Here is a 25,378-nt window from a genome sequence, read left to right on the forward strand (position 1 = left end):
TCCCCCCCCTCTCTCTCTCTCTCTCTCTCTTTATTCTTGCTTCTATGATTTTCCTACCTACCTCCCTTTCTCCCTTCCTTTTCTCTCTCCCTCTCTTTATATTCTCCCTCCTCTCTCACTCTCTCTCTTTCCCCTTTTTTCTCTCTCTGTCTCTCTCACTTCCCCTCTGTGTTTTTCTTTCTCTATCTCAACTAAATAAATAAAAATATAATTTCTTTTCTGAACAAAATCTTCTTTATTTTCCTGTAGATTCCACTGAATATTCCTTATTTTTCTTGCCTTTTTGATAACAGATCAAAAAGAACACACCACCGGTCAAAAAAGTGAAGATTTTCTCAGCTTCTCACCAATATGAACCAGACACAGAAGTACTCGACTTGGAGAAATATATCATGCATCATCCTGACTCTACCATCTTTGGTGTGCTCGCCATTTCTGTAAGTATTTGTGGAAAGTGTAAATCAATTTTTTTATACGGAAATTGCATACACAACAAATGAAATTATTGGTTGAGAAATGTTAATCAGTTTGTGTGCGGAAAATGTAAGGCAATAGAGAAGAATGAGAATTCAGATGTGGAGAAGGTATCTTTGGATGATGAAGCTATTAAAGTTTTCCAGTATTAAATTTATATGTACACAAGTAATAAAACAATTAAATTTATATGTACACAAGTAATAAAACAATTAAATTTATATGTACACAAGTAATAAAACAATTAAATTTATATGTACACAAGTAATAAAACAATTAAATTTATATGTACACAAGTAATAAAACAATTAAATTTATATGTACACAAGTAATAAAACAATTAAATTTATATGTACACAAGTAATAAAACAATTAAATTTATATGTACACAAGTAATAAAACAATTAAATTTATATGTACACAAGTAATAAAACAATTAAATTTATATGTACACAAGTAATAAAACAATTAAATTTATATGTACACAAGTAATAAAACAATTAAACTTATATGTACACAAGTAATAAAACAATTAAATTTATATGTACACAAGTAATAAAACAATTAAATTTATATGTACACAAGTAATAAAACAATTAAATTTATATGTACACAAGTAATAAAACAATTAAATTTATATGTACACAAGTAATAAAACAATTAAATTTATATGTACACAAGTAATAAAACAATTAAATTTATATGTACACAAGTAATAAAACAATTAAATTTATATGTACACAAGTAATAAAACAATTAAATTTATATGTACACAAGTAATAAAACAATTAAATTTATATGTACACAAGTAATAAAACAATTAAATTTATATGTACACAAGTAATAAAACAATTAAATTTATATGTACACAAGTAATAAAACAATTAAATTTATATGTACACAAGTAATAAAACAATTAAATTTATATGTACACAAGTAATAAAACAATTAAATTTATATGTACACAAGTAATAAAACAATTAAATTTATATGTACACAAGTAATAAAACAATTAAATTTATATGTACACAAGTAATAAAACAATTAAATTTATATGTACACAAGTAATAAAACAATTAAATTTATATGTACACAAGTAATAAAACAATTAAATTTATTTATGAACATGTAATAAAACAATTTATATATGGATAAGTAATAAAACAATTAAATTTATGCACAAGTAATAAAACAATTAAATTTATTTATGCACAAGTAATAAAACAATTAAATTTATATATGAACATGTAATAAAGCCATTAAATTCATATATGTACAAATTAAAGAAAACTAAATTCATATATGTACAAATTAAAGAAAATTAAATTTATATATGTACAAATTAAAGAAAATTAAATTTATATATGTGAAAACCATTAAAAATAAAAAAAAGCCTCATTTGAAACTAGTATTTTCATTTTGTTAAGGAGGGTTTTGTTGGAAATCTTTTCCTATTTTAATAGCATCCACTTTTAAATAAAACGAAAATGTATGGAAACATGTTTTAATTAAGTTAAGTTTCATGAGTTGATGTAACGTGGCATTTAGATCAGCCTCATCCCAAAAGTGAAATGCAAATGCAATGCCCTGTGATGATTCATTTAGCATTTGTAATCATCGCATTCGTCTAATACTTCTTTTGTAAAAGAAATTCAACATACAATAAAATCTTAGCCATCACTCATTGATCTTTGCATATAAATGAGACGAGAAGGGAGAATTAAAGCTGTGTGCAACCATATGATCCCCTACTCGACAACAATCGCTGAACGTATTGTTGTTTTTATGGTCTTCTTCTCTTTCATCTTTTCTGGCCGTGTTATCATCTCACATTGGCAGCTGCTGAGAGGCGAACACAATGACTGAAAAGTATAAAAATATCAAATGAACTCAAAAAACACAAACTCAAAAGAATCAAAAGAAAACAGACATATTCTGCAAATAACAGTTGCACTTTGGGTGTTTGTTTGATACCATTCACTTTCTAAACACTTAAGTCTACTTCCTTGTAATCTGTTGAGATTTCTTTGTCATCGGTTGACATCAGTTCATCTTGGCCTCCTAAACTTTTCCGATGTGGTCTAAGTCACGATTTGTCTTCAACTGTTATAACCTCAAGATTGTCCATAAACTGTCACAAAACTGCCCATAAGCTAACTCTAAATATCTTGACCACTGTCTTATCTTTTCTTAGTTACTGCCGCACCTTGATTAATAATCCTATTTCAGCTGTCTTTTGTGTACCTTAGTGAACAATTTCTCCCCATAGCCTCACTTCCTATAATGATGTTGTATCTTATCTACATGCTTCATCCATTCTCCTATGCTTCATATATATCATTATTTATAAACATGTTTTTTGCTTTGTCAGACGAAAATATCCAGGTGAAACATACACAACTTATGATAAGTGTTTGAATGGAAATGTGACAAACAAAAAGATTAAATTTTTGGAAAATTTTGCGTTGTTTTTAATGATTTTTATTTTTACCTTTTTTCACCCCCAAACAAAGCGTATTTTAAGAAAAAAAAAGAAGGGTAAAAACAATTTCTTACTGTCTACTCAAAAAACACTCTTGCCTCTTAGGTCAGCTTCCCTCTCCTCTTCTCTTCAATATATGGTATCTTTATATTTCCTCAAACTTATTACAAGTGGAGCCGACTTTCTGCTAAGTAGACCACCAGTTTGTTTGTCATAAATCAAGTACAAATAGACAAATAAAAATAGATGCCAAAAACTATTGTAAGGGTAAAATAGCCAAAGCTACAAGAAGCCAAAATAATCAGAAAATGCATAGAGTCACAGAAAATAGGAACTAAAGACTTTTGGAAAATTTATAATGGTGAAGTAAATAAAGGACTATCAGTAATTCCTCCATTATCCAACAACCAGAGGTCACTTGCACAGAAACCAAGAAGGCATAACTGTTTGCTTGACAATTTGCCTCCAACTTCACTGCTTTCGTTTGTTTATGAAGATGTTTTGTAAACAAAAAGGGTCAGAAAAATTTAATATCGCCATCTTTTTTTTTTTTCTTAAAATAAAAGATCCTGTCAAAGCATTTGGATATATTATGTGCTTTAGCATCACCAAATGCTATCATGTTTTTGACATGTATTTGATTTCTGTTTAAAAAATTGCATAATAGTTTATTGGTTGTTGATATTTTTATGTTTTCTTACAGGATTTGGACAGTGAATTCTTTATGAATTTGTGGCTGGGTAATCTGTACATCTGCCTGGAAATTGCTGGAATGACTGTTAATCATCATCGATATAAAGGAGAGGTAAAAATATTGCGCTTTATTTGATTTCAATTTCAACCACATTATCATTTTAGTCTTAACCAGCAGAATATTATCACTGTTGTCTATCAGAAATGTATATGCAGTGTGATAATGCATGAAAATGAAACTTTAATAATGACAGTATGTGCGTAGAACAGGAAACTTTAATGGTAAAGCCATGCTGAAAAAGAAAAAAATGGATGAGATTTCTTAGATCGATTGATATAGAACCGTTAAGGTAGCAGGTTCAGTTCACAAGGGAAGGCCAAGAAAAACATGGGAGGAAAAGATAAAAATGGAAAGACCTGGTCAAAGATTGGTTAATTTTGAAGTCAATTTCTTAAAGCCATCCAACACATGCCAGCTTGTAAAATGGACATTAAACTGTTGATGTTGATAATTAGCATCCCAATACAACAATTAATAATGTTTTTATTACATATTTTTTTATATTTTTAAGGATTTTCTCTTGTATAAAGTTTATAATGCATTTCATGTTCATACGTATGTTGTTACTTTTTATACAGATTTACAAAAAATGAGATTTTCCACTTATTAAGGGAAAAATTCCAACTTGACGCATTTTAGAATAAATTGTTCCAAAGTCAAATCATGTTGTTCCATCAACTAAATACAATTTTAAATAAATATATTTAAAAAAAGGTGGCATACGTTTTATTGATTTGAAGAATCTGACAATAATTTTTACATAAGAAGATGGAGAATAATATTATTTGCTACAATTTTAAATAAAGAAAAGACAAATTCGCTAACTTTGTTTAAAGAAAGTTTAGCTGATATTTTTACAGAAGAGTGATTTTTTTAATAGTATTGACCTTAACCAACATTTATTATTTCAAAATGAATATAAATTATTAACATTATGTAGATGGATGTAGAAACAACTGTACTTCCCAGGGGTCCTGCTAGTTCTTTATTAATATTGCTAACTAGCATTTCAGCCCGGTGTTGCCCGGGTGTTTGGATGTGTATGTTGAGCAAAAAAAAAAAAAAAGGGGTAGTAGGGAGGGAGGCTTGAACCCGTACCGCAAAGGAGGAAAAGAACGGGGTAAAACCTAACGTTTATGCTGTTATGACCACCGCCAAACTGGAAGCAACATTTTTTTAAAATTAAGGCTAGACAATCTAAAGGAGAGGATAACTTTAAAAAATATCGGTGAAAAAAGTGACCCCACCCCCTGTAGAAAAGTGCCTAGTTGAAGGGGAAGATATTAATGTTTTTAGCCAATTTTTCGATATTTGTCGTATGAAAGGTCAAACTTTAAAACGATACTGATCTTGGTAAAATCCGTCGCCTCTATTGAAAGTTTAAGGCAGACATGCAAACAGACATACATACATACATTTATATATTGGTAACTAAAGATTTTCAACCCAAACTGATGAAAAAGCTTGCCCTATCTCTGAATACCCTTTATGTAAAATTTCAAATATTTAGATCAGAAATTGTCTGAGTAATTTGGAAGAGACCGCAGAGGTCAATTTTTTTTAACTTTGACCCCTATTATGACCCCTTAAAATTCATTGTTTTGGGCTCAAATCAAGTTATTAAGTAAGATCCATGTCCAAGGAACCTATAACTAAAATTTCAAATGCGTAGACCCAAAATTGTTGGAGGAGTTTGGTAGAGTTCTCAAAGGTCAAATCGTTGAACTTTGACCCCTTAACAGCCAAATTTCTGACCAAAAACCGATCACATCGATTTTCTCAAATCTTAGTACCCTGTATATCAAATTTCAAGTCTGTAGACTAAAAATTGACAGTTATTGCGTAGGGAAATGTACACAGACACACACACACATTCACTTTTATATATATATATATATAGATATACTCATAGCATTATAATAACAATAGTTTCGTTGACGATAGATATTCACACTTACCTAATTCAAAATGTCTGTAATGTCTTGCTTGTTGAGTAGTCATTTGCAAGTGGTTCGGTGCATATTCAATTTTCTTATTTTTTCATTTTTACTGAGATGGCACATTCTGTTGGATACCAGATAGTCACCTGCTATTTCTGGTACTTCAACCAAAAGATATTTTTTTTTTTAGAATTTTGTCTCTGCAATTGTTTTGATCTCTCTTGCACTTGATTCACTGAGTATATTCACCAGGGAGTTTAAAATTATTTATTATAGCTCGTATGATTACTGCAATGATGAAGATTTGCCTAAGATTCCAGTTTCTTTTCATGTCATACATAAGACTTTGGTATTTTGTTATCTTTTTCTCTTCAGCTCTGTTTAAGCCAGCATACTAACTTCAACTAAGGTTGCTTCTTTCTTCCATCAATATGTTAGATTTAACAGGTTTTCTGAATATGTAGCTGTAGGTATTTACATCGTCATAGCGGTTCATGTCTGATTTATTTTGGTTGTTTCTATAACTACTGAAATAGAAATCTTTCTAAGATTCCAGTTTATTTTCATGTCATATACAAGACCTAGTAGTCATCATATACAAGACCTAGTAGTCATCATATACAAGACCTAGTAGTCATCATATATAAGACCTAGTAGTCATCATATATAAGACCTAGTAGTCATCATATATAAGGCCTAGTAGTCATCATATATAAGAGCTAGTAGTCATCATATATAAGACCTAGTAGTCATCATATATAAGACCTAGTAGTCATCATATATAATACCTAGTAGTCATCATATATAAGACCTAGTAGTCATCATATATAAGACCTAGTAGTCATCATATACAAGACCTAGTAGTCATCATATACAAGACCTAGTAGTCATCATATATAAGACCTAGTAGTCATCATATATAAGACCTAGTAGTCATCATATATAAGAGCTAGTAGTCATCATATATAAGACCTAGTAGTCATCATATATAAGACCTAGTAGTCATCATATATAAGACCTAGTAGTCATCATATATAAGACCTAGTAGTCATCATATATAAGACCTAGTAGTCATCATATATAAGACCTAGTAGTCATCATATACAAGACCTAGTAGTCATCATATATAAGACCTAGTAGTCATCATATATAAGACCTAGTAGTCATCATATATAAGACCTAGTAGTCATCATATATAAGACCTAGTAGTCATCATATATAAGACCTAGTAGTCATCATATATAAGACCTAGTAGTCATCATATACAAGACCTAGTAGTCATCATATATAAGACCTAGTAGTCATCATATATAAGACCTAGTAGTCATCAACATCAACAGTTTAATGTCCATTTTACAAGCTGGCATGTGTTGGATGGCTTTAAGAAATTGACTTCAAAATTAACCAATCTTTGACCAGGTCTTTCCATTTTTATCCTTTCCTCCCATGTTTTTCTTGGCCTTCCCTTATGAACTGAACCTGCTACCTCAACGGTTCTATATCAATCGATCTAAGAAACTTCAACTGACTTCAATTAAGGTTGCTACTTTCTGCCTCTTATACTGTATCACAATGTCAAATTTTATATATGATGCTACCAGATCAGGCTGTCTGAATATTGGCTTCCTGGCGCAAATGCACTGTACATTAAAATATTTTTGTTTTGCTCTTTAAACCTTTGCAAAACTTAATCATGTTCTGCTAAGCAAAAAACATAAACAACACTCCCCTCTCCATTCCACCCTCTCCTTTTCTCCCACTTCCCTACTGACTTCCTGACTTAAAACACATCAAACATAAACATTATAAACCTTACCACTTTGCAAAACTCAATCATGTACTGCAGGAATGAAAATAACAGAATTCACTACAAGACAACCAAGTACTACGAACGCATGATGAAAGATATCAGAAACTTGAAACATAGGAGCTTTCTACAAAGTTGCTGAATTCAGCATGAATAACCCGAAAAGGGTTGATATACCGTGAAACAAAATAACTAAACCAAACATGATTTATAGTTGCTTGACGATATGAAGAACTTGAAAACAATAACTTTAATACAATAAATGGATTCTACATAAAATATTCTAAAAGGGTTGATGTGCTGTGGAGCAGCACAACAAAGACAGACACCTGCAAGGAATATCTGAAGATATAAAGAACTTGAAATTGAAGAAAATATCAATAATTTAAAAATAGTTGATAGTCCATGAAATAAAAAAAAAATCAGACAAAAAACAAACTGATTTAATATGAGGTGACTGAAGGGCCAATCAAGCTGGGACCAAGGCAACCAACAGGAATAATAAAAGTATAAGGAAACCCATACTTGGGTGGGATTATCTACATATTACGAATGCTTGGAATCCTATCCACGCTTGAGTATACCAGTCATGTAGCCCTGGAGAACTGAGGCAAATAGGATTTACCCCCTCATTTTTCTTCTTCATAAAGGACTCTGAGGCAGGTAGAGAGGATGGCTGATGAACCTTCTAACCTTATTATGAATAAAAAGACAACCAAGAGACCACATACAGAGTCTGAGATAGACTCAGGCATTAACAACGAAGAAAGAGCATTTTCACACTTCATTGTGTGAGAGGCTACTTCTGACAAACTACTGACTAGAATATCGCCCTTCCTTATCCAAAAAACCATATCAAGTAAAATAACACCCAAAAATGTCCAAAAATTAAGAAACGTAACAATATTGGTAGAAGTACAAAATAAAAAACAGGCTAAAACTTTATTACAACTACAAAACTACACGAAACATCAGATCGTATCCACATCAAACATTAAACTAATCCAAAGGAGCCAAGAAATTTTGGTATGCACAACAGATTAAATCAAAACAGAACTGAAAAACTAAGAAGTCACAGATGAATTATAATCAGGAAAGCTGTAGAGGTAATATACACAAACATCTACATATTAAAATTTAACTCTCCTCAAATACCAGAGGCAATCATTATAGATTATGAAAAAAACCTAAGTAGAACAGTATATTCCAAACCCACTACAATGCTATAAATATTAAAACTTTGGGCATAATAAAATGTCAAAGAAACCAAACATGTGGAAATTGCAGTCAAAAAGACTCAAATCACAAAAAAGAAAACTGTCCTGATGAAATCAAATGTACAAATTGCCTTGAAAATCACCCCTCTCGTTCAAAAAATTGCAAAATCTATAAGCAAGAGAAAGAAATCTTGACAATCAAATACCAAAAAAAAATCATAAACTTCCAAGAAACCCATAATCAAGTAACAAATTACAGCAAAAACACATATGCAACAATAACCCAAAAAAACACATATGCAACAATAACCCAAAAAAACACATATGCAATAATAACCCCAAAAAAGCAAACAAAATACGCAACTACAATAGTCTAAATCACCCTCCAGAAACCCCAAACAAAAGAACTAAAAAACATACTCAAAGAATTGAAATTATTTTTATCTGAACTAAAAATAAATCTTAGCAGCCAAATAAAAATCAGAAATCGAAAATTCTCCCAACAAAATTGGAGAATCAACCACCAAAGAAACTCCAACTCCAAAAATCTGACAGATCCAAGTCACTAACAAAGATGAAAGCAGATGTTAAAGGTAAACACACAATACCAGGAAAAATGGGAATAGAACAAAGAAACAAAAAACCTTATTCCAAAAACCATAATAACAAACCGAAAACAGATTTAGTATTAACTGAAAATGAAAATAGATTTGAACTTATTCAAATTGTTGGCCAAGAAAGATGGACAGGACAGAGTAAATCAAAAAGCCTCAGACCAAAACCAAAAATGAATTTGTCGCTAGGAACACAGGATCGAACAAGAGACAGACCCTCTACTTCCAAAGAGATAAAAATCGATATGAATTAAAGAATTTTTCATGAATAAAAGGAAAAAAAAAAAAAAAAAAAAAAAAAACACTTACACAAATAAATCCAAACTGCCTCAACATCAACGATCCAAAACAAGAAAATAAAACATAAACCATGGCTAATAAAATACTGCAATGGAATATAAGAGGCCTAAAAATTAATATTGAAGAAATAATACTTCTCATTAAAACCCTTTGTTCTACCTACAAGAAATACACGTAAAAGAAAATGACAGAATTAATAATAAACATTACTTAATATACAATTACATAAAATGACAGAATTAATAATAAACATTACTTAATATACAATTACATAAAATGACAGAATTAATAATAAACATTACTTAATATACAATTACATAAAATGACAGAATTAATAATAAACATTACTTAATATACAATTACATAAAATGACAGAATTAATAATAAACATTACTTAATATACAATTACATAAAATGACAGAATTAATAATAAACATTACTTAATATACAATTACATAAAATGACAGAATTAATAATAAACATTACTTAATATACAATTACATAAAATGACAGAATTAATAATAAACATTACTTAATATACAATTACATAAAATGACAGAATTAATAATAAACATTACTTAATATACAATTACATGAAATGACAGAATTAATAATAAACATTACTTAATATACAATTACATAAAATGACAGAATTAATAATAAACATTACTTAATATACAATTACATAAAATGACAGAATTAATAATAAACATTACTTAATATACAATTACATGAAATGACAGAATTAATAATAAACATTACTTAATATACAATTACATGAAATGACAGAATTAATAATAAACATTACTTAATATACAATTACATAAAATGACAGAATTAATAATAAACATTACTTAATATACAATTACATAAAATGACAGAATTAATAATAAACATTACTTAATATACAATTACATAAAATGACAGAATTAATAATAAACATTACTTAATATACAATTACATAAAATGACAGAATTAATAAAAAACATTACTTAATATACAATTACATAAAATGACAGAATTAATAATAAACATTACTTAATATACAATTACATGAAATGACAGAATTAATAATAAACATTACTTAATATACAATTACATAAAATGACAGAATTAATAATAAACATTACTTAATATACAATTACATAAAATGACAGAATTAATAATAAACATTACTTAATATACAATTACATAAAATGACAGAATTAATAATAAACATTACTTAATATACAATTACATAAAATGACAGAATTAATAATAAACATTACTTAATATACAATTACATAAAATGACAGAATTAATAATAAACATTACTTAATATACAATTACATGAAATGACAGAATTAATAATAAACATTACTTAATATACAATTACATAAAATGACAGAATTAATAATAAACATTACTTAATATACAATTACATAAAATGACAGAATTAATAATAAACATTACTCAATATACAATTACATAAAATGACAGAATTAATAATAAACATTACTTAATATACAATTACATGAAATGACAGAATTAATAATAAACATTACTTAATATACAATTACATAAAATGACAGAATTAATAATAAACATTACTTAATATACAATTACATAAAATGACAGAATTAATAATAAACATTACTTAATATACAATTACATGAAATGACAGAATTAATAATAAACATTACTTAATATACAATTACATGAAATGACAGAATTAATAATAAACATTACTTAATATACAATTACATGAAATGACAGAATTAATAATAAACATTACTTAATATACAATTACATAAAATGACAGAATTAATAATAAACATTACTTAATATACAATTACATAAAATGACAGAATTAATAATAAACATTACTTAATATACAATTACATGAAATGACAGAATTAATAATAAACATTACTTAATATACAATTACATAAAATGACAGAATTAATAATAAACATTACTTAATATACAATTACATAAAATGACAGAATTAATAATAAACATTACTTAATATACAATTACATAAAATGACAGAATTAATAATAAACATTACTTAATATACAATTACATAAAATGACAGAATTAATAATAAACATTACTTAATATACAATTACATAAAATGACAGAATTAATAATAAACATTACTTAATATACAATTACATGAAATGACAGAATTAATAATAAACATTACTTAATATACAATTACATAAAATGACAGAATTAATAATAAACATTACTTAATATACAATTACATGAAATGACAGAATTAATAATAAACATTACTTAATATACAATTACATAAAATGACAGAATTAATAATAAACATTACTTAATATACAATTACATAAAATGACAGAATTAATAATAAACATTACTTAATATACAATTACATGAAATGACAGAATTAATAATAAACATTACTTAATATACAATTACATAAAATGACAGAATTAATAATAAACATTACTTAATATACAATTACATAAAATGACAGAATTAATAATAAACATTACTTAATATACAATTACATAAAATGACAGAATTAATAATAAACATTACTTAATATACAATTACATAAAATGACAGAATTAATAATAAACATTACTTAATATACAATTACATAAAATGACAGAATTAATAATAAACATTACTTAATATACAATTACATGAAATGACAGAATTAATAATAAACATTACTTAATATACAATTACATAAAATGACAGAATTAATAATAAACATTACTTAATATACAATTACATGAAATGACAGAATTAATAATAAACATTACTTAATATACAATTACATAAAATGACAGAATTAATAATAAACATTACTTAATATACAATTACATAAAATGACAGAATTAATAATAAACATTACTTAATATACAATTACATAAAATGACAGAATTAATAATAAACATTACTTAATATACAATTACATAAAATGACAGAATTAATAATAAACATTACTTAATATACAATTACATGAAATGACAGAATTAATAATAAACATTACTTAATATACAATTACATAAAATGACAGAATTAATAATAAACATTACTTAATATACAATTACATGAAATGACAGAATTAATAATAAACATTACTTAATATACAATTACATAAAATGACAGAATTAATAATAAACATTACTTAATATACAATTACATAAAATGACAGAATTAATAATAAACATTACTTAATATACAATTACATAAAATGACAGAATTAATAATAAACATTACTTAATATACAATTACATAAAATGACAGAATTAATAATAAACATTACTTAATATACAATTACATGAAATGACAGAATTAATAATAAACATTACTTAATATACAATTACATAAAATGACAGAATTAATAATAAACATTACTTAATATACAATTACATGAAATGACAGAAATAATAATAAACATTACTTAATATACAATTACATAAAATGACAGAATTAATAATCAACATTACTTAATATACAATTACATAAAATGACAGAATTAATAATAAACATTACTTAATATACAATTACATAAAATGACAGAATTAATAATAAACATTACTTAATATACAATTACATAAACAAAATATCAAACATGGTGGATCATAAAAATATTCCACACAGTGCAGTGAACTTAAAAAGAGACATGCAAGGTATATCAATAACGGCAACACTACACAAAGCAACAACTTTGCTCACTTTATGTACATCACAGAATGAAAAAATAGATGAAATAGAACTGAGTCATCTAATCCAACAGTTACCAAAATCTTTTTTATTGGTCAGTGACTTTATCGAACTATGGGGCAGTAAAAAAAAACAAAAGAGGATAAAAATCATTGAAAAAATAATCAACCAAAATCAGTTATGTTTACTCAATAATAAAAAGAACACGTAGGAAGGCCATCAGCAATAGACCTAACATTATGTGACCCTCACATGGAGAACACACGACGATACACTTCCCAATTATACTGGAAAACGAGAAACCCAAATTAGAGGACAAAATGCCCCACTGGAATATTAAAAAAGCAAATTGGGAAAAATTCCAAAACACATACCAACATAGATTAATACCTGAAGCAAACACTAACTCGGAACATATTACTTATTTCAGCAATATGCTACTTTCCATTGCAGAAGAAAACATACAAAAAAGCTCCACATCCCCAAAATACTACAAACCCTGGTTCAATAAAGAATGCAAAAAAAGCTATAAAAATAAAATGTGCTAACTTTAAGCAGTAATCCAACAAAAGAAAATTTGAATACAAAAACAGCAGAGCAAAAGCACGGAAAATTATCAAAGAATGAAAACGAAACACATGGAAAAATTATGTATCAAAAATAAATGAAAACACTAAAACTAAAAACGTGTGGGAGATGGTCAGGAAAATATCAGGGCAGAACAACAAGAACCCGATCAAACACCTAATATGTAACAACATGAAGGTCACCGACAAGGAAAACATTGCAAGAAACTAGCGGAATAATTTTCAATAAATTCATTATCATAAAACAAAATAACAAAAAATTCAAGTTATAAAACAAAATGAAAAAAAAAATCAAATCAAAAATGAAGAAAAGTACAACCAACCATTCAATAGCACACAACTAAAAGAAGCAATACACAAATCTCATGATAGAGCAGTTCGCTCTGATGAAATCCATTATCAGTTTCTTAAAAAACTACCAAAACCATCTCTGGACTACCTACTACAAATATATAATGAAATATGGATGAATAACAGTATGGTAAAAAACTGGAAGCAGACTATAGTGATCCTAATACTCAAACCACAAAAAGATCATACAGATGCAATAAACTACCGACCCACTCTCCTCATTTTGAAAGAATGGTTAAGAAAAAATTAACTTGGTTCTTAGAAAACAAAAACCTGATTACAGAGCATCAGTCAGGTTTCAGGAAAAGAAGAATCCCCATCAACCATTAATAAGACTTGGAACAAGTATAAGAGAGGCATTTAGCTAATAGCAATTTTTGGGGATCTTAAAAAAGCATATGATATTACTTGGAATTATGGCATCAAAAGAGACCTGCACAGACTAGGACATAAAGGCAGAATGCCAGAATTTATTAGCAACTTTTTAAATGATAGACTCTTGCAAGTACGTATGGGCAATATACTTTCAGTCCAAAAAGAACAAGAAATGGGTGTCTCCTTAGGAAACATTCTATCTGTCACCCTTTTCAATATAAAAAATAAATGATATAAAAAATATAGACCCAGGAATTGACTACGCTCTATACGTAAACAACCTATTCATATGCTATTGATCAAAATATATACCAACAGCCAATCACAAACTCCAACTCTGCCTAAATAATAGACCATAGAAAATAGATTCAAATTTTCAGAAGAGAAAACAAAATGCATACATTTCTTGTAAACTACGAAAGTTCAATCACAACTCCATCTTGAAACAGGACAATAATAATATTCCAGTCATTGACCAACACAAATACAAATAATATATGATAGTAAATTGTCATTCATATCACACATAAAATACTTAAAAACAAAATGCCACGAGACCATGCAGTTAATTAAAGTGTTAGCACACACTGAGGTACTGATAAAAATACATTATTAAAAGTATATTGATCTTTAATTAGATCCAAACTTGACTACAGATGTAACATATATGGAGCAGCCAGAAAATCATATGTGAAGGAATTGGATATGATACACCAAGGATTGAGATTGGCCTTGGGAACCTTCAGAACCTTTCCAGTGGAGAGCTTTATATGTGGAAGCTAATGAACCACCACTGACTCTAAGAAAACAAAAACTAGCTTTACAATATTACTTAATCAAACCCTGCATATCAATATGTTTTCTATCCACAATATATACACCTCTTCAGCAAAAAAGGAAATATACAGTCTCCATATAAAGAACCTCCTCACAGAAACCCAAATAGACACAACAAAAATACACGAATCTATCAACTCGGAAACTTGGTTGAACAACCATCTATAATATTAAAATTGAATAAATATTCTAAAACAAAAATCCATCCTTCAACCTTCCATGAAGAACTGCTTAATAATAACATCCAAAATAAATATAAAGGATACTCACAAATCTACATAGATCGATCAAAGGATAGAGACAGGGTAGGATACTATCAGGAGTCCTACACAGTAAATCATATACTGACAGACTGTGAACTTTAAACGGGTCTGAATAAATAATAATAAATAAGAATAAGAGAACTAGTCTGAGGGTAATATTTAACAAAATCGGCCCAGAAAAAACTATTGAATTCTTGAAAGAGATTAAAATATACAACAAAATATAATAAAAGATTCCACAAGCAAAAAGCAAAAACAACGAATCAACGTCTAATACATTACATTTTTCTGCAGTAAATGACTCAAAAGTGGTTGACATGCTGAAACATGCAAAACAAAACAAAAAAATCCAATTTTACAGCTCTGTTTTCTAGGTATGTAGTTGTAGGTGTTGTATCGTCATGGTGGATGGTGTGCGACCTATTTCTACCTGTTATTTCTGGTATACATGTTTCTTTTTATTCACCCGAAACACAGCAAATTGCCACTAAGATGTAACAGGCGACTAAGACGGAAGGAAATTGCCATACATAAGTCTCGTTTTGAATTTGCCACCAGTTCATTTTCATTCAGACTTTTTTTGAACGTTAACTGCGTCATTTTTATCATGGTTCACAAACTGTACCAGTATCTCCCTTGTGGTTTTTATGGTCACAAAATTCTGGCCACTGTATTCTCTGACCTTCTTCTTTTGTCATAATTTATGAATTTCAAACTTAAGTATTTAATTTTTCAAAGCAAATTGTTCTTATATGACATTGCTTCATTTACGTGTGTTGTATTAGTTAATTCACTGGATTTTAGTGACAAAAGTAGTTGACTCAAATACAAAAAAAGACGGAGGAGGGAGAAAGAATGATGAGAATAAAAAGAATTAAAAAGATGGCAAGTTGCAAAAAGTGCAGTTGGAATCAGATGAAAATGAAGCTAATGTAACCTCCTATAAATCATTAATGTAAAACATTAAAACGTTAATGCAAAGATAATGCAGTGGATGAAATGTTGTGAATACAGCAACCATGATATGTTTGAAAGACTTCATCTAAAAAATAAGTACCAGTCTAGCTTTTGAACCACATGAAACTGATTTTTCGGGGGAGGGGGGGGGGTCCAGCTATTTACAGAAACAGCTGAAAGATGTTCAAGTGCTGATCCTATTTTTTGAGAGGTAGATGACCACTTAAGGTAATTGATTAAAACAATACTGAATTTCATCGTGTTTGAACAGGCAATTCATTCTCTTTAAAAACTAGTTGAAGGAAAGTAAACTCTTTGTCACCTAAATAAAAATTTGCAAAATATGTAAACATATCTGCAATCTTGCAAAAAAAATAAACAAATATAACTGATCAATATTTTTGGTGATGCAAAATGCAGGAACATCACCAATAACGGATGCATTTCTTGCATGATAAATAAATTTTAAAACAAGTCAAAATAATAATTTTAGATAAAAAAATTTTTTTTTTAATTTTTGGAAACAATATCAAAATATTTTGTAAATTTTCTTTGTCAAAAATAAATACTTTTTCATAAAAATATGTTGAGTGTTTTCTTGTTTGAACATTTCTTTATTATTATTTTTTTAATGCTGGTTTGCTTGTATTTGGCTTTTTCCGGCTGTTTATGTAAATATGTATCAGGGGAAAAATCGGTTTTGTGTACTTAAAAGGCTGAACTAGTATCCAGAAATATTGTCAAAGACTCAAAATTTGAATATGTTATTTGATAATCTTGCAGTATAGTTAACAGTTGAGAAATTGAAAAAAAAAACGAAATATATATGCAACAAATAACTTTCATTAAAATCTAATTTTATACCAACCACAATAGTTTTAACATTATGAAACTGTTTTGAAGTTTTATTTTTTTTTTCTCAAATTAGAATTTATTGAAAGATCCGTGTTTTGTCATGAAATACAACTGTTGTTCTTTCAGCGCTATTTTTAAAAATGATTTTTGTGCTTCAATATGCCAACAATAAAAAAAAATTCAGCTTAAATTTTACAATCCATATGCATTTAGTGAAAGTTATAATTTTTTTTGCTGTTGATTTTCTGATTGTTAACTATACTGCAAGATTACCCATGTAATGATGTAAGTTTTTCAACGGATACATTTTCTTCTTTATTGTCTGTTTCCTATTGTTTTTCAACGTTTCCTCATTCTTATTCTCCTCCTTCTTCCTTACTTCTTCCTATCGCTCCTATGTGTCTTTTATTGATTAGCCCCAGTCAAAATATCTAAACACAGTGATAGAAGGATTAAACAAATGGTTATGTTCAGATTATTCAACCAGTATTAAAATTCTGTTGCAAAGAAAATATAAAATGCTTATAAAAACCTTTTGTTTGTTTTTTCTATTGCTTTTATAACTTTTCTTGTTCATTCCTGTTTCAGATTTCCAGACCCGGAGATTGGTATTGCAAATCAGAAACTTATGGTTTTTGTGAGTTACACATTTTGATTCATTGTGAATTCAAATAAGAATTTTAACTAATTTGTTTTTACAAAATGTTGCCAAACTGTACATTTCAACTTGATATTTTGTTTCATTTTTAACTATAAATCCCTATCATAATAAGATATGCAGAAACAATGACTTTGACTAGTAGTGTAGTATCTGTTTTGATGTTGTCCTCAGTTAGGGAAGAGGTAATTTTTATTTCAATCTAAAATGCTCCTCTTTTGGAGAGCTGGATTTTCCCCACTTTAAAAATTGATCTTGTGTCTGCTCTCATGGGGAGGCAAGCAAATAGGAACAATTACAAACTGGTGATCATTTTAGTTATTTCAATAAATAAAATAATGTTTCTGATATTTTGATTAGCAGATTATATTTTGCATTTGACCATTCAGTTATTCATTTTACATTATTTTCATTGTCATGTTGAAATGTGTGCGACAAAGGAAAAATTAAAAATCTGACTTGGTCTCTTTTTTAAGTGCGAATGAAATGCATTTATTTGTTGTGTTCCTACATTTCTCGAGTTTATATGGGTAAAATAAAATAAATGACCCGTAGATTTAAGATAAGCATTTTTAATGCTTACACAGTCTTATATATCTATTTGCAAGGTACAATAGAGGGATGTTTTGTAATTTTGGTCTATTGTTTGTTTTTTAAAAAGTAGCACCACTCAGAAGGTACTTTCCTCCTCCATCTCCCTTATAATAAAAGCGAGAGGAACGATCATCAATGATTTGTCTTATGAGGTAATAAAGGCGACCTAATAAGTTTAAATCGGTTTCACGCTCAGAGAAAAGTACTTTAACTCCTCATCGTGGTGTGTTGTCCGCACAAAAGTCTCAGACGTTCGTGCGATTCATACTTAAGAAATGATCCTTAAAAGTATGATTTTTGGTAGAGAATGCCTTTTCGTTTCATCTTATACTTCACTCAGTGTTACACTATCTCTCAGCTTGCCTCATTTGCATAACACCCAACGAAATTTCATTCAAATTAATTGTCATTATAAAATATACTTTTTATTTTCATATTTTTTATTGTTACTACTAATTATGATTGTTTTGCCTAATCATTTTATATTTTTATTATCGTTAATATATAAAAACGATAACTTAATTACTCGGCACTTGTTAACCGGTAGTCGATTTAAGGGAGGTAATTGCCTGAAATAATGATTTAAGGGAGGTAATTTCCACTAAATTATGGATAATTATTATCTTTAATATTTATTTTTATAAAAAATAGAAATTCATAAATAAATAACATTGAACAAACAAGAAATTCATTGTTTTAAATACATTCAGAAGTTTCACTTAAATAATCTTGATATCGGATGAAATTATTGAAATCATTTATTTCCATCTGTTGTAGATTACAGTAGAACTACTACTACTACTACTACAAACGTAGAGTGATTTTTTTTGTCTTTTCTGAAATATTAAGTACTATTTTAATGAAGTAACAATTTTTTGAACTGAAATAGATTCACTTTTATAAGTTTTTTAAGCTGTATTACATATAACTGAATTACTTGTAAGCTTTTTACTTATTTTTCCCCTCAAAACTTTGTATTGCTTTATTTAAAAATAATAAGAAGAACAAGTTATATTATTTATTTGTGACCAAGATTAATTTTTTGTAGATTTAATTTTTTAATAACTTTTTACAAAACATTTTGTGGGGGATAGAATTTTTCCTATATTTAAAAACTGACGTAAGAATTAAGAATGTTGGACACTGAGTGGAAACACAATAAACTGTTTATTAAATCAATGCTTGGTTGTGGGATATCTGTTCAAATATGTTTTTTCCTTACATTAAAGACTTACATGGTATTTAACCTTAACCTTGTGGGAAGGTAAGCAAATAGCATTTTTTTTTGATTAAAAAATAAACGTTATGAAAACATTTCTAAATAGAATTATTTATTTCATTAGCCTGGGTGCCCGGCATTGCCCGGGTGTTTGGAAGTTTGTTTGAGCAAAAAAAAGAAGAAAAAAAGTGGTAGTAGGCAGCCAGGCTCGAACCTGTACCATGAAGGAGGAAAAGAATGTGAAAAAAAATGTGATGTCTTTGCTGTTGCATCCATTGTCAAACCGGAAGTGACGAAGGTTTAAATTAAGGCTAGTCAATCAAAAAGAGGGGATGCTTTTCGGAAATATCGGTGAAAAAAGCGACCCCTCCCAATAGAAAAGTGCCCAATTGAGGGTGAAGGAATTAATGTTTTTGGCCACTTTTTCGATATTTGTTGTCCGAATGGTCGAGCTTCGAAACAATACCGATCTTGTGAAAATCTGTCACCTCTGTCGAAAGTTTTAGGTAGACATACATACATTTAAACAGACAAATGAGATTTATATTATAGACTAGCATGGGTGCCCAGCATTGCCCGGGTGTATGGAGGTGTGTGTTTGAAAAAAAAAAAATGGCAGTAGGCAGGCAGCCCATGACACGAAGGTGGAAAAGAAAGTGAAAGAAAATCTGATAAGTGAAAAGCGTTCAAATTTAGCGGTCAATCAAAAAGTTGATTTGCAGAAATGGATAGTTAAGTGAATGAATTCATGCAGGTGCAGAAATGAATGTCTGGCTTTCTGCCGTTTTATTTATTTGTTTCCCCACGATGTTGGGGAAAACCAGCTCCCCACAAAAAGGGGGAACTCTGGCAGTGTCCAGATGAAGAAGGGTTTCCCCCACATTGATCAAAGCTGATTGCTTTTTGGACATCCCGGCTAGGACGGACAGACGCTGCTGTTTGCTTCGATCAGTTTTGCTTTTATACGAAAAAAACGAACAAACACCAGTAAACCAGGGATTTTTTTAAAAATTGATCAAAATAAAGATAGAGACGACGTCCGTTTTTGAATCGGAGATATTATAATCTAGGAAGTATAAGGAAAGTTTTCTAAAAAAGTAACGTTGTCAAGAAACCTAGCGAAAAAAGCCTTTCCAAGACATACAAAAACGTTTGCCTTTTATATATATAGACTAGCAGGGGTACCCGGCATTGCCCAGGTGTTTGTAAGTGTAAAAGAAAAAAAGGTGGCAAACCCAAAGGCAGAAAAGAAGGTGAAAGAAAACGTGTACTTTTACCGCTATGCTACGAAGCCATAGGAAGTGAAAAGCGTTAAAATTTAGTGATGTCAATCAAAAAGTTGACTTGCAGAAATGAACATTGGCTGGAGGCCAGTTCAGCTTTCCATTGTTTCATTTTCCCATAATATTGGGGAAAACCAGCTCCCCACAAAAAAGGAGTGTCCGAATGAATAGCAATTGTCTGATATGAGAGGTTTCCCCGACATTGATCAAAGCTGATTGCTTTCTGGACGTCCCGGCATGAAAGGCCGGGTAGCTGCTTTCGCTTCAATTTAGTTTCATTTTTATACGAAAAAGCCGAGCAAACACGCAAGAGGAAGGAATAGCGTGAATTTTATAAAAGTTGATCAAAATAAATCTAGACACGTTCGCAAATCATAGATATTATGATCTAGGGCGTATATAACAAGTTCTAAAGAATAGTAGCCCCCCCCCATCCTGAGAACCATGGCGAAAAAAGCCTTTGTTGGGCATACAAAAACGCACGCAGCTGTTTTGTATGTTATATATATAGATTATTATGTTATTTTGATAAAATTGCCTTAGTCTAGAAAGATTTCTCCTTCATTGACTGCTGAGAGGAAAGATCAGCATTCTGATAATAATCAAGATTAAAAAATACATGATTTTATTTAGAAATGTTTTTATAACTTTTAGTTTTTTTTGCCCTTGTGTGGAGGTAAGCAAATAGCAAATTTTTTTATAGAAAACAAGTTCTAAAAAGATTTGTACGTTGTGATATTACACTTCATCTTTATAAAAATAAAAGTTATAAAAAAATAATGTATTTTTAAAATCTTGCTTGTTTATACTTGTTGCTTATATTTGTGATTTTATTATACATAAAAATTGCCTCAATATAGAAGGATTGCTCTTAACTGCCCATTGACAGGAGAGATCAGAATCCTAAATTCTCAATTCTTACGTCGGTTTTTAATGTAGGGAAATCCTGTTCTTCACACAATGGTTTATGAAAAGTTAAGAAAATATATAAACGCACTCTACAAAAAAAAAGACAATCAATAATATAACTCGTTTTTATTATTATTTTAAAAACATACATCAATACAAAGTTTGGTTTAAAAAGTTTTCTCGTCGTGATATTTGTTTACAGAGCCAATGTATGTGTGAAGCAGTGTCAACGGAAATGTGCCTTTTTTTCTTTCTTTGCAGTGAAGTCAATTGGGGTCCTTATTCCCTACTCTGTCCTTTTATTTTCACAACAAAATGTGATAATTGCAAATTGGTGAAAAAATCAAAAGAAAACCAATAATTTCACTCATTGCTTTTTTCTGTGAAAAATGAAACAACCTATCATAATTATAAAATTATTCATTAAGTTATCTTTGTTCTTTATAAAACAAAACCAATAATTATATGACATGCTTGGATTCCAGGGCTCTGTCCGATTGTTTATTAATTAAATTTTTAAACTAAGACTTCTTTAAAAGAATGTAATATTTATAAGATTACAGAAGAATATTTAAAAATGAAATAAAATCAATTTTGCAAAAAAACAAAAAACAAAATGACATTTTTTTATAATTAAAACAAAATTAACTAAAAAACGATTTTTATTTTATTTTTTTTAATGAATTTATTTTTATGTTGGTCGGCTTCTATCCATATTTAAATTATTGGGGTGTGCTTTGTCTAATGTGTTTTTGTTCATTCCCAATTTAAACAATATAATTAAAATGTTGAAATTACGAGGGGCGTGCAATAAGTAATGCCCCTGACCCACTTCCAGTTGTCTGATCTAGCTGAAATGTTGCATGCGTAATGATTTATATCTCTACGGGTTATGTGGCAAATTACAGATCTGAACTAATTGTGGTTTCTGTTTTACAGGTGTTTGAACTGAGTCAGGTGTGAAATGGAGCCTGTTGAATGTCGAGCAGTGATCCGGTTTTTGTATTTGAAAGGACGCACACCACAGGAGACTTTTGATGAAATGAAAGAAACTTATGGTGATAATGCCCCATCATATGACCTTGTAAAACGCTGGCATCGTGAATTCAAACATGGCCAGAAGTCTGTGGAAACAGTTCTCAGACCTGGTCGCCCATCCCTTCTGCCATTGATGAGGCATCTGTCTGTCAAGTTTAGGCTGCCATTTTGGAAGATCAGCGCATTACTATTCGCCAAATAGCCCAAGATGTCAAGATTAGTACAGGGTCTGTGGAAACTATCATTCATGACCATTTGCATATGCATAAGGTGTCTGCCAGATGGATTCCCAGGTTGCTCACACCATTCCAGAAGCGAGAACGCGTCGAGTGCTGGAGGATGAATTTGGAGATGTGCCAAGAAGATGAGTCAAAGTTTTTCAAAAGACTGATTACACAGGATGAAACCTGGGTCCATCACTATGATCCAGAGACCAAAGCCCAGTCAATGCAGCAGAAACACTTGAACTCACCACCTCCAAAGAAGGCAAGGGTGCAGCCCTCCGCTGGCAAGGTCATGCTCACAATCTTCTGGGACCAGGACGAAGTAGTGATGACAGATTTCCTGGCAAAGGGTACCACAATTACAGGAGCCTATTATGCTTCACTTTTGAGGAAATTAAGGGAAGCTATCAAAATCAAGAGGTGGGGCAAGATCAGCAAAGGTACTCTCCTCCTGCAGGACAATGCTCCGGTCTAAAACTCGCATGTCGCCAGATCAGAAGCATGGGCGTGTTGTTATGAAATCCTCTCCTATCCTCCCTACTCTTCTGACCTTACACTCTCTGACTTTCACCTCTTCCCAGCTATGAAGTTGTTTTTGAAAGGAAAGCGTTTTCCACATGATGCAGCCTTGATTTCTGAAGTCACGTCATGGTTGGAGGACCAACCTGAGGTGTTCTACAAAAACGGTCTCCAGAGCTGCATCAAACGATGGGAGAAATGCATAACTCTGGGTGGTTCCTATGTAGAGAAAGACTAATAACTGTGCCAAGTTTCATATTGCAGTCTCATCTATAATATAAATCTCACCTGGCTGTTTAAATGTATGTATGTATGTTCGTATGTCTGCCTAAAACTTTCAACAGAAGCGACGGATTTTCATGAGATTGGTGTCATTTTGAAGCTTGACCCTTTGGACGACAAATATCGAAAAATTGGCTAAAAACATTAATTCCTTCACCCTCAACTGGGCACTTTTCTATACAAGGAAGGGTCACTTTTTTCGCCAATATTTTCGAAAGTCATCCCCTCTTTTCACAAGTTTTCAATGAATACTGCCTTCGCCACTTCCGGTTTTGTGATGGATGCAACGACAAAGATGTTAGGGTTTTTTTTTTCACATTCTTTTTCTCCTTCGTGGCACAGGTTCGAGCCTGCCTGCCTACTACCACCTTTTCTTTCTTTTTTTTTTTTTGCTCAACATACAAACACCCAGGCAACACCGGGCACCCAGGCTAGTCTAATATATAAAAGGCAAAATGGGCGCACGTTTGCGTATGTCCACGAAAGACATTTTGCATTAGGCTTCTTGTGTCGGTTAGATTCCGGGAGAAGTTTTCTAATACTTCCTAGATCGTAATATTTCAGATTTGCAAATGGACATCGTCTCTATTGTTTTTTTGATCGAGTTTTAAAAAATTCCCTCGTTTCGAGTGCTTGTTTGTCTTTTTTTTATAAATAAAGCGAAACTCATCGAACGCTGGCACCTACTACTGGCCTTCGCCCAGGTAATATCTGTTCTGTAATTGGTCCTTGGTCAATGAACCCTTTGTACTGAGACAATTACTATTTATTTGGATACTGCTAGAATGCCCCCTTTTTGGGGGAAGAGCAGCTTCCCCCATATTAAATTAAAAACGACCTTCATGGGAAGTTTAAAAGCAACGCCATTTCTGCAAATCATCTTTTTGATTGACTACGTTAAATTTGAATGATTTATACTTCCGGTCATGTCATGGAGTAGCAGTAAGACGTCAGGTTTTCTTTCATTTTCTTTTCCACCTTCGCGTCACGGGTTTGAGCCTGCCTGCCTACTACCACTTTTTTTTTTTTACATCTCCAAACACCCGGGTAATGCTGGGCACCCAAGCTAGTCTAAAAGAAAAGAAATCCATTTTATGAATTAAGATTTTTTTTTTTCTCAGCAATTTATAAAATAATGCATTCAGA

At 29.9% G+C, this 25,378-nt stretch overlaps 1 protein-coding gene and 1 non-coding gene across 2 annotated transcripts in view; one reads left to right on the forward strand and one right to left on the reverse strand.

Annotated features, from left to right (window-relative positions):
• The window catches only part of LOC145265454 (uncharacterized), a 116,027-nt gene that overhangs the window by 66,824 nt on the left and 23,825 nt on the right, over window positions 1-25,378 (forward strand). The window contains exons 15-17 of the mRNA XM_080121313.1: window positions 294-437; window positions 3,660-3,761; window positions 18,095-18,143. Coding sequence (XP_079977439.1) covers window positions 294-437; window positions 3,660-3,761; window positions 18,095-18,143 — 295 coding nt within the window. The remainder of the gene's footprint in view (window positions 1-293; window positions 438-3,659; window positions 3,762-18,094; window positions 18,144-25,378) is intronic.
• LOC145265889 (small nucleolar RNA U3) lies at window positions 18,830-19,056 on the reverse strand. The gene has a single exon (XR_013864693.1). It is a non-coding gene; the product is annotated as a small nucleolar RNA U3 (small nucleolar RNA).

The sequence above is a fragment of the Euprymna scolopes genome, chromosome 40 (assembly GCF_053919585.1).
Source record: "Euprymna scolopes isolate OS-2025 chromosome 40, ASM5391958v1, whole genome shotgun sequence".
In the NCBI taxonomy this organism is placed as follows: domain Eukaryota; kingdom Metazoa; phylum Mollusca; class Cephalopoda; order Sepiida; family Sepiolidae; genus Euprymna; species Euprymna scolopes.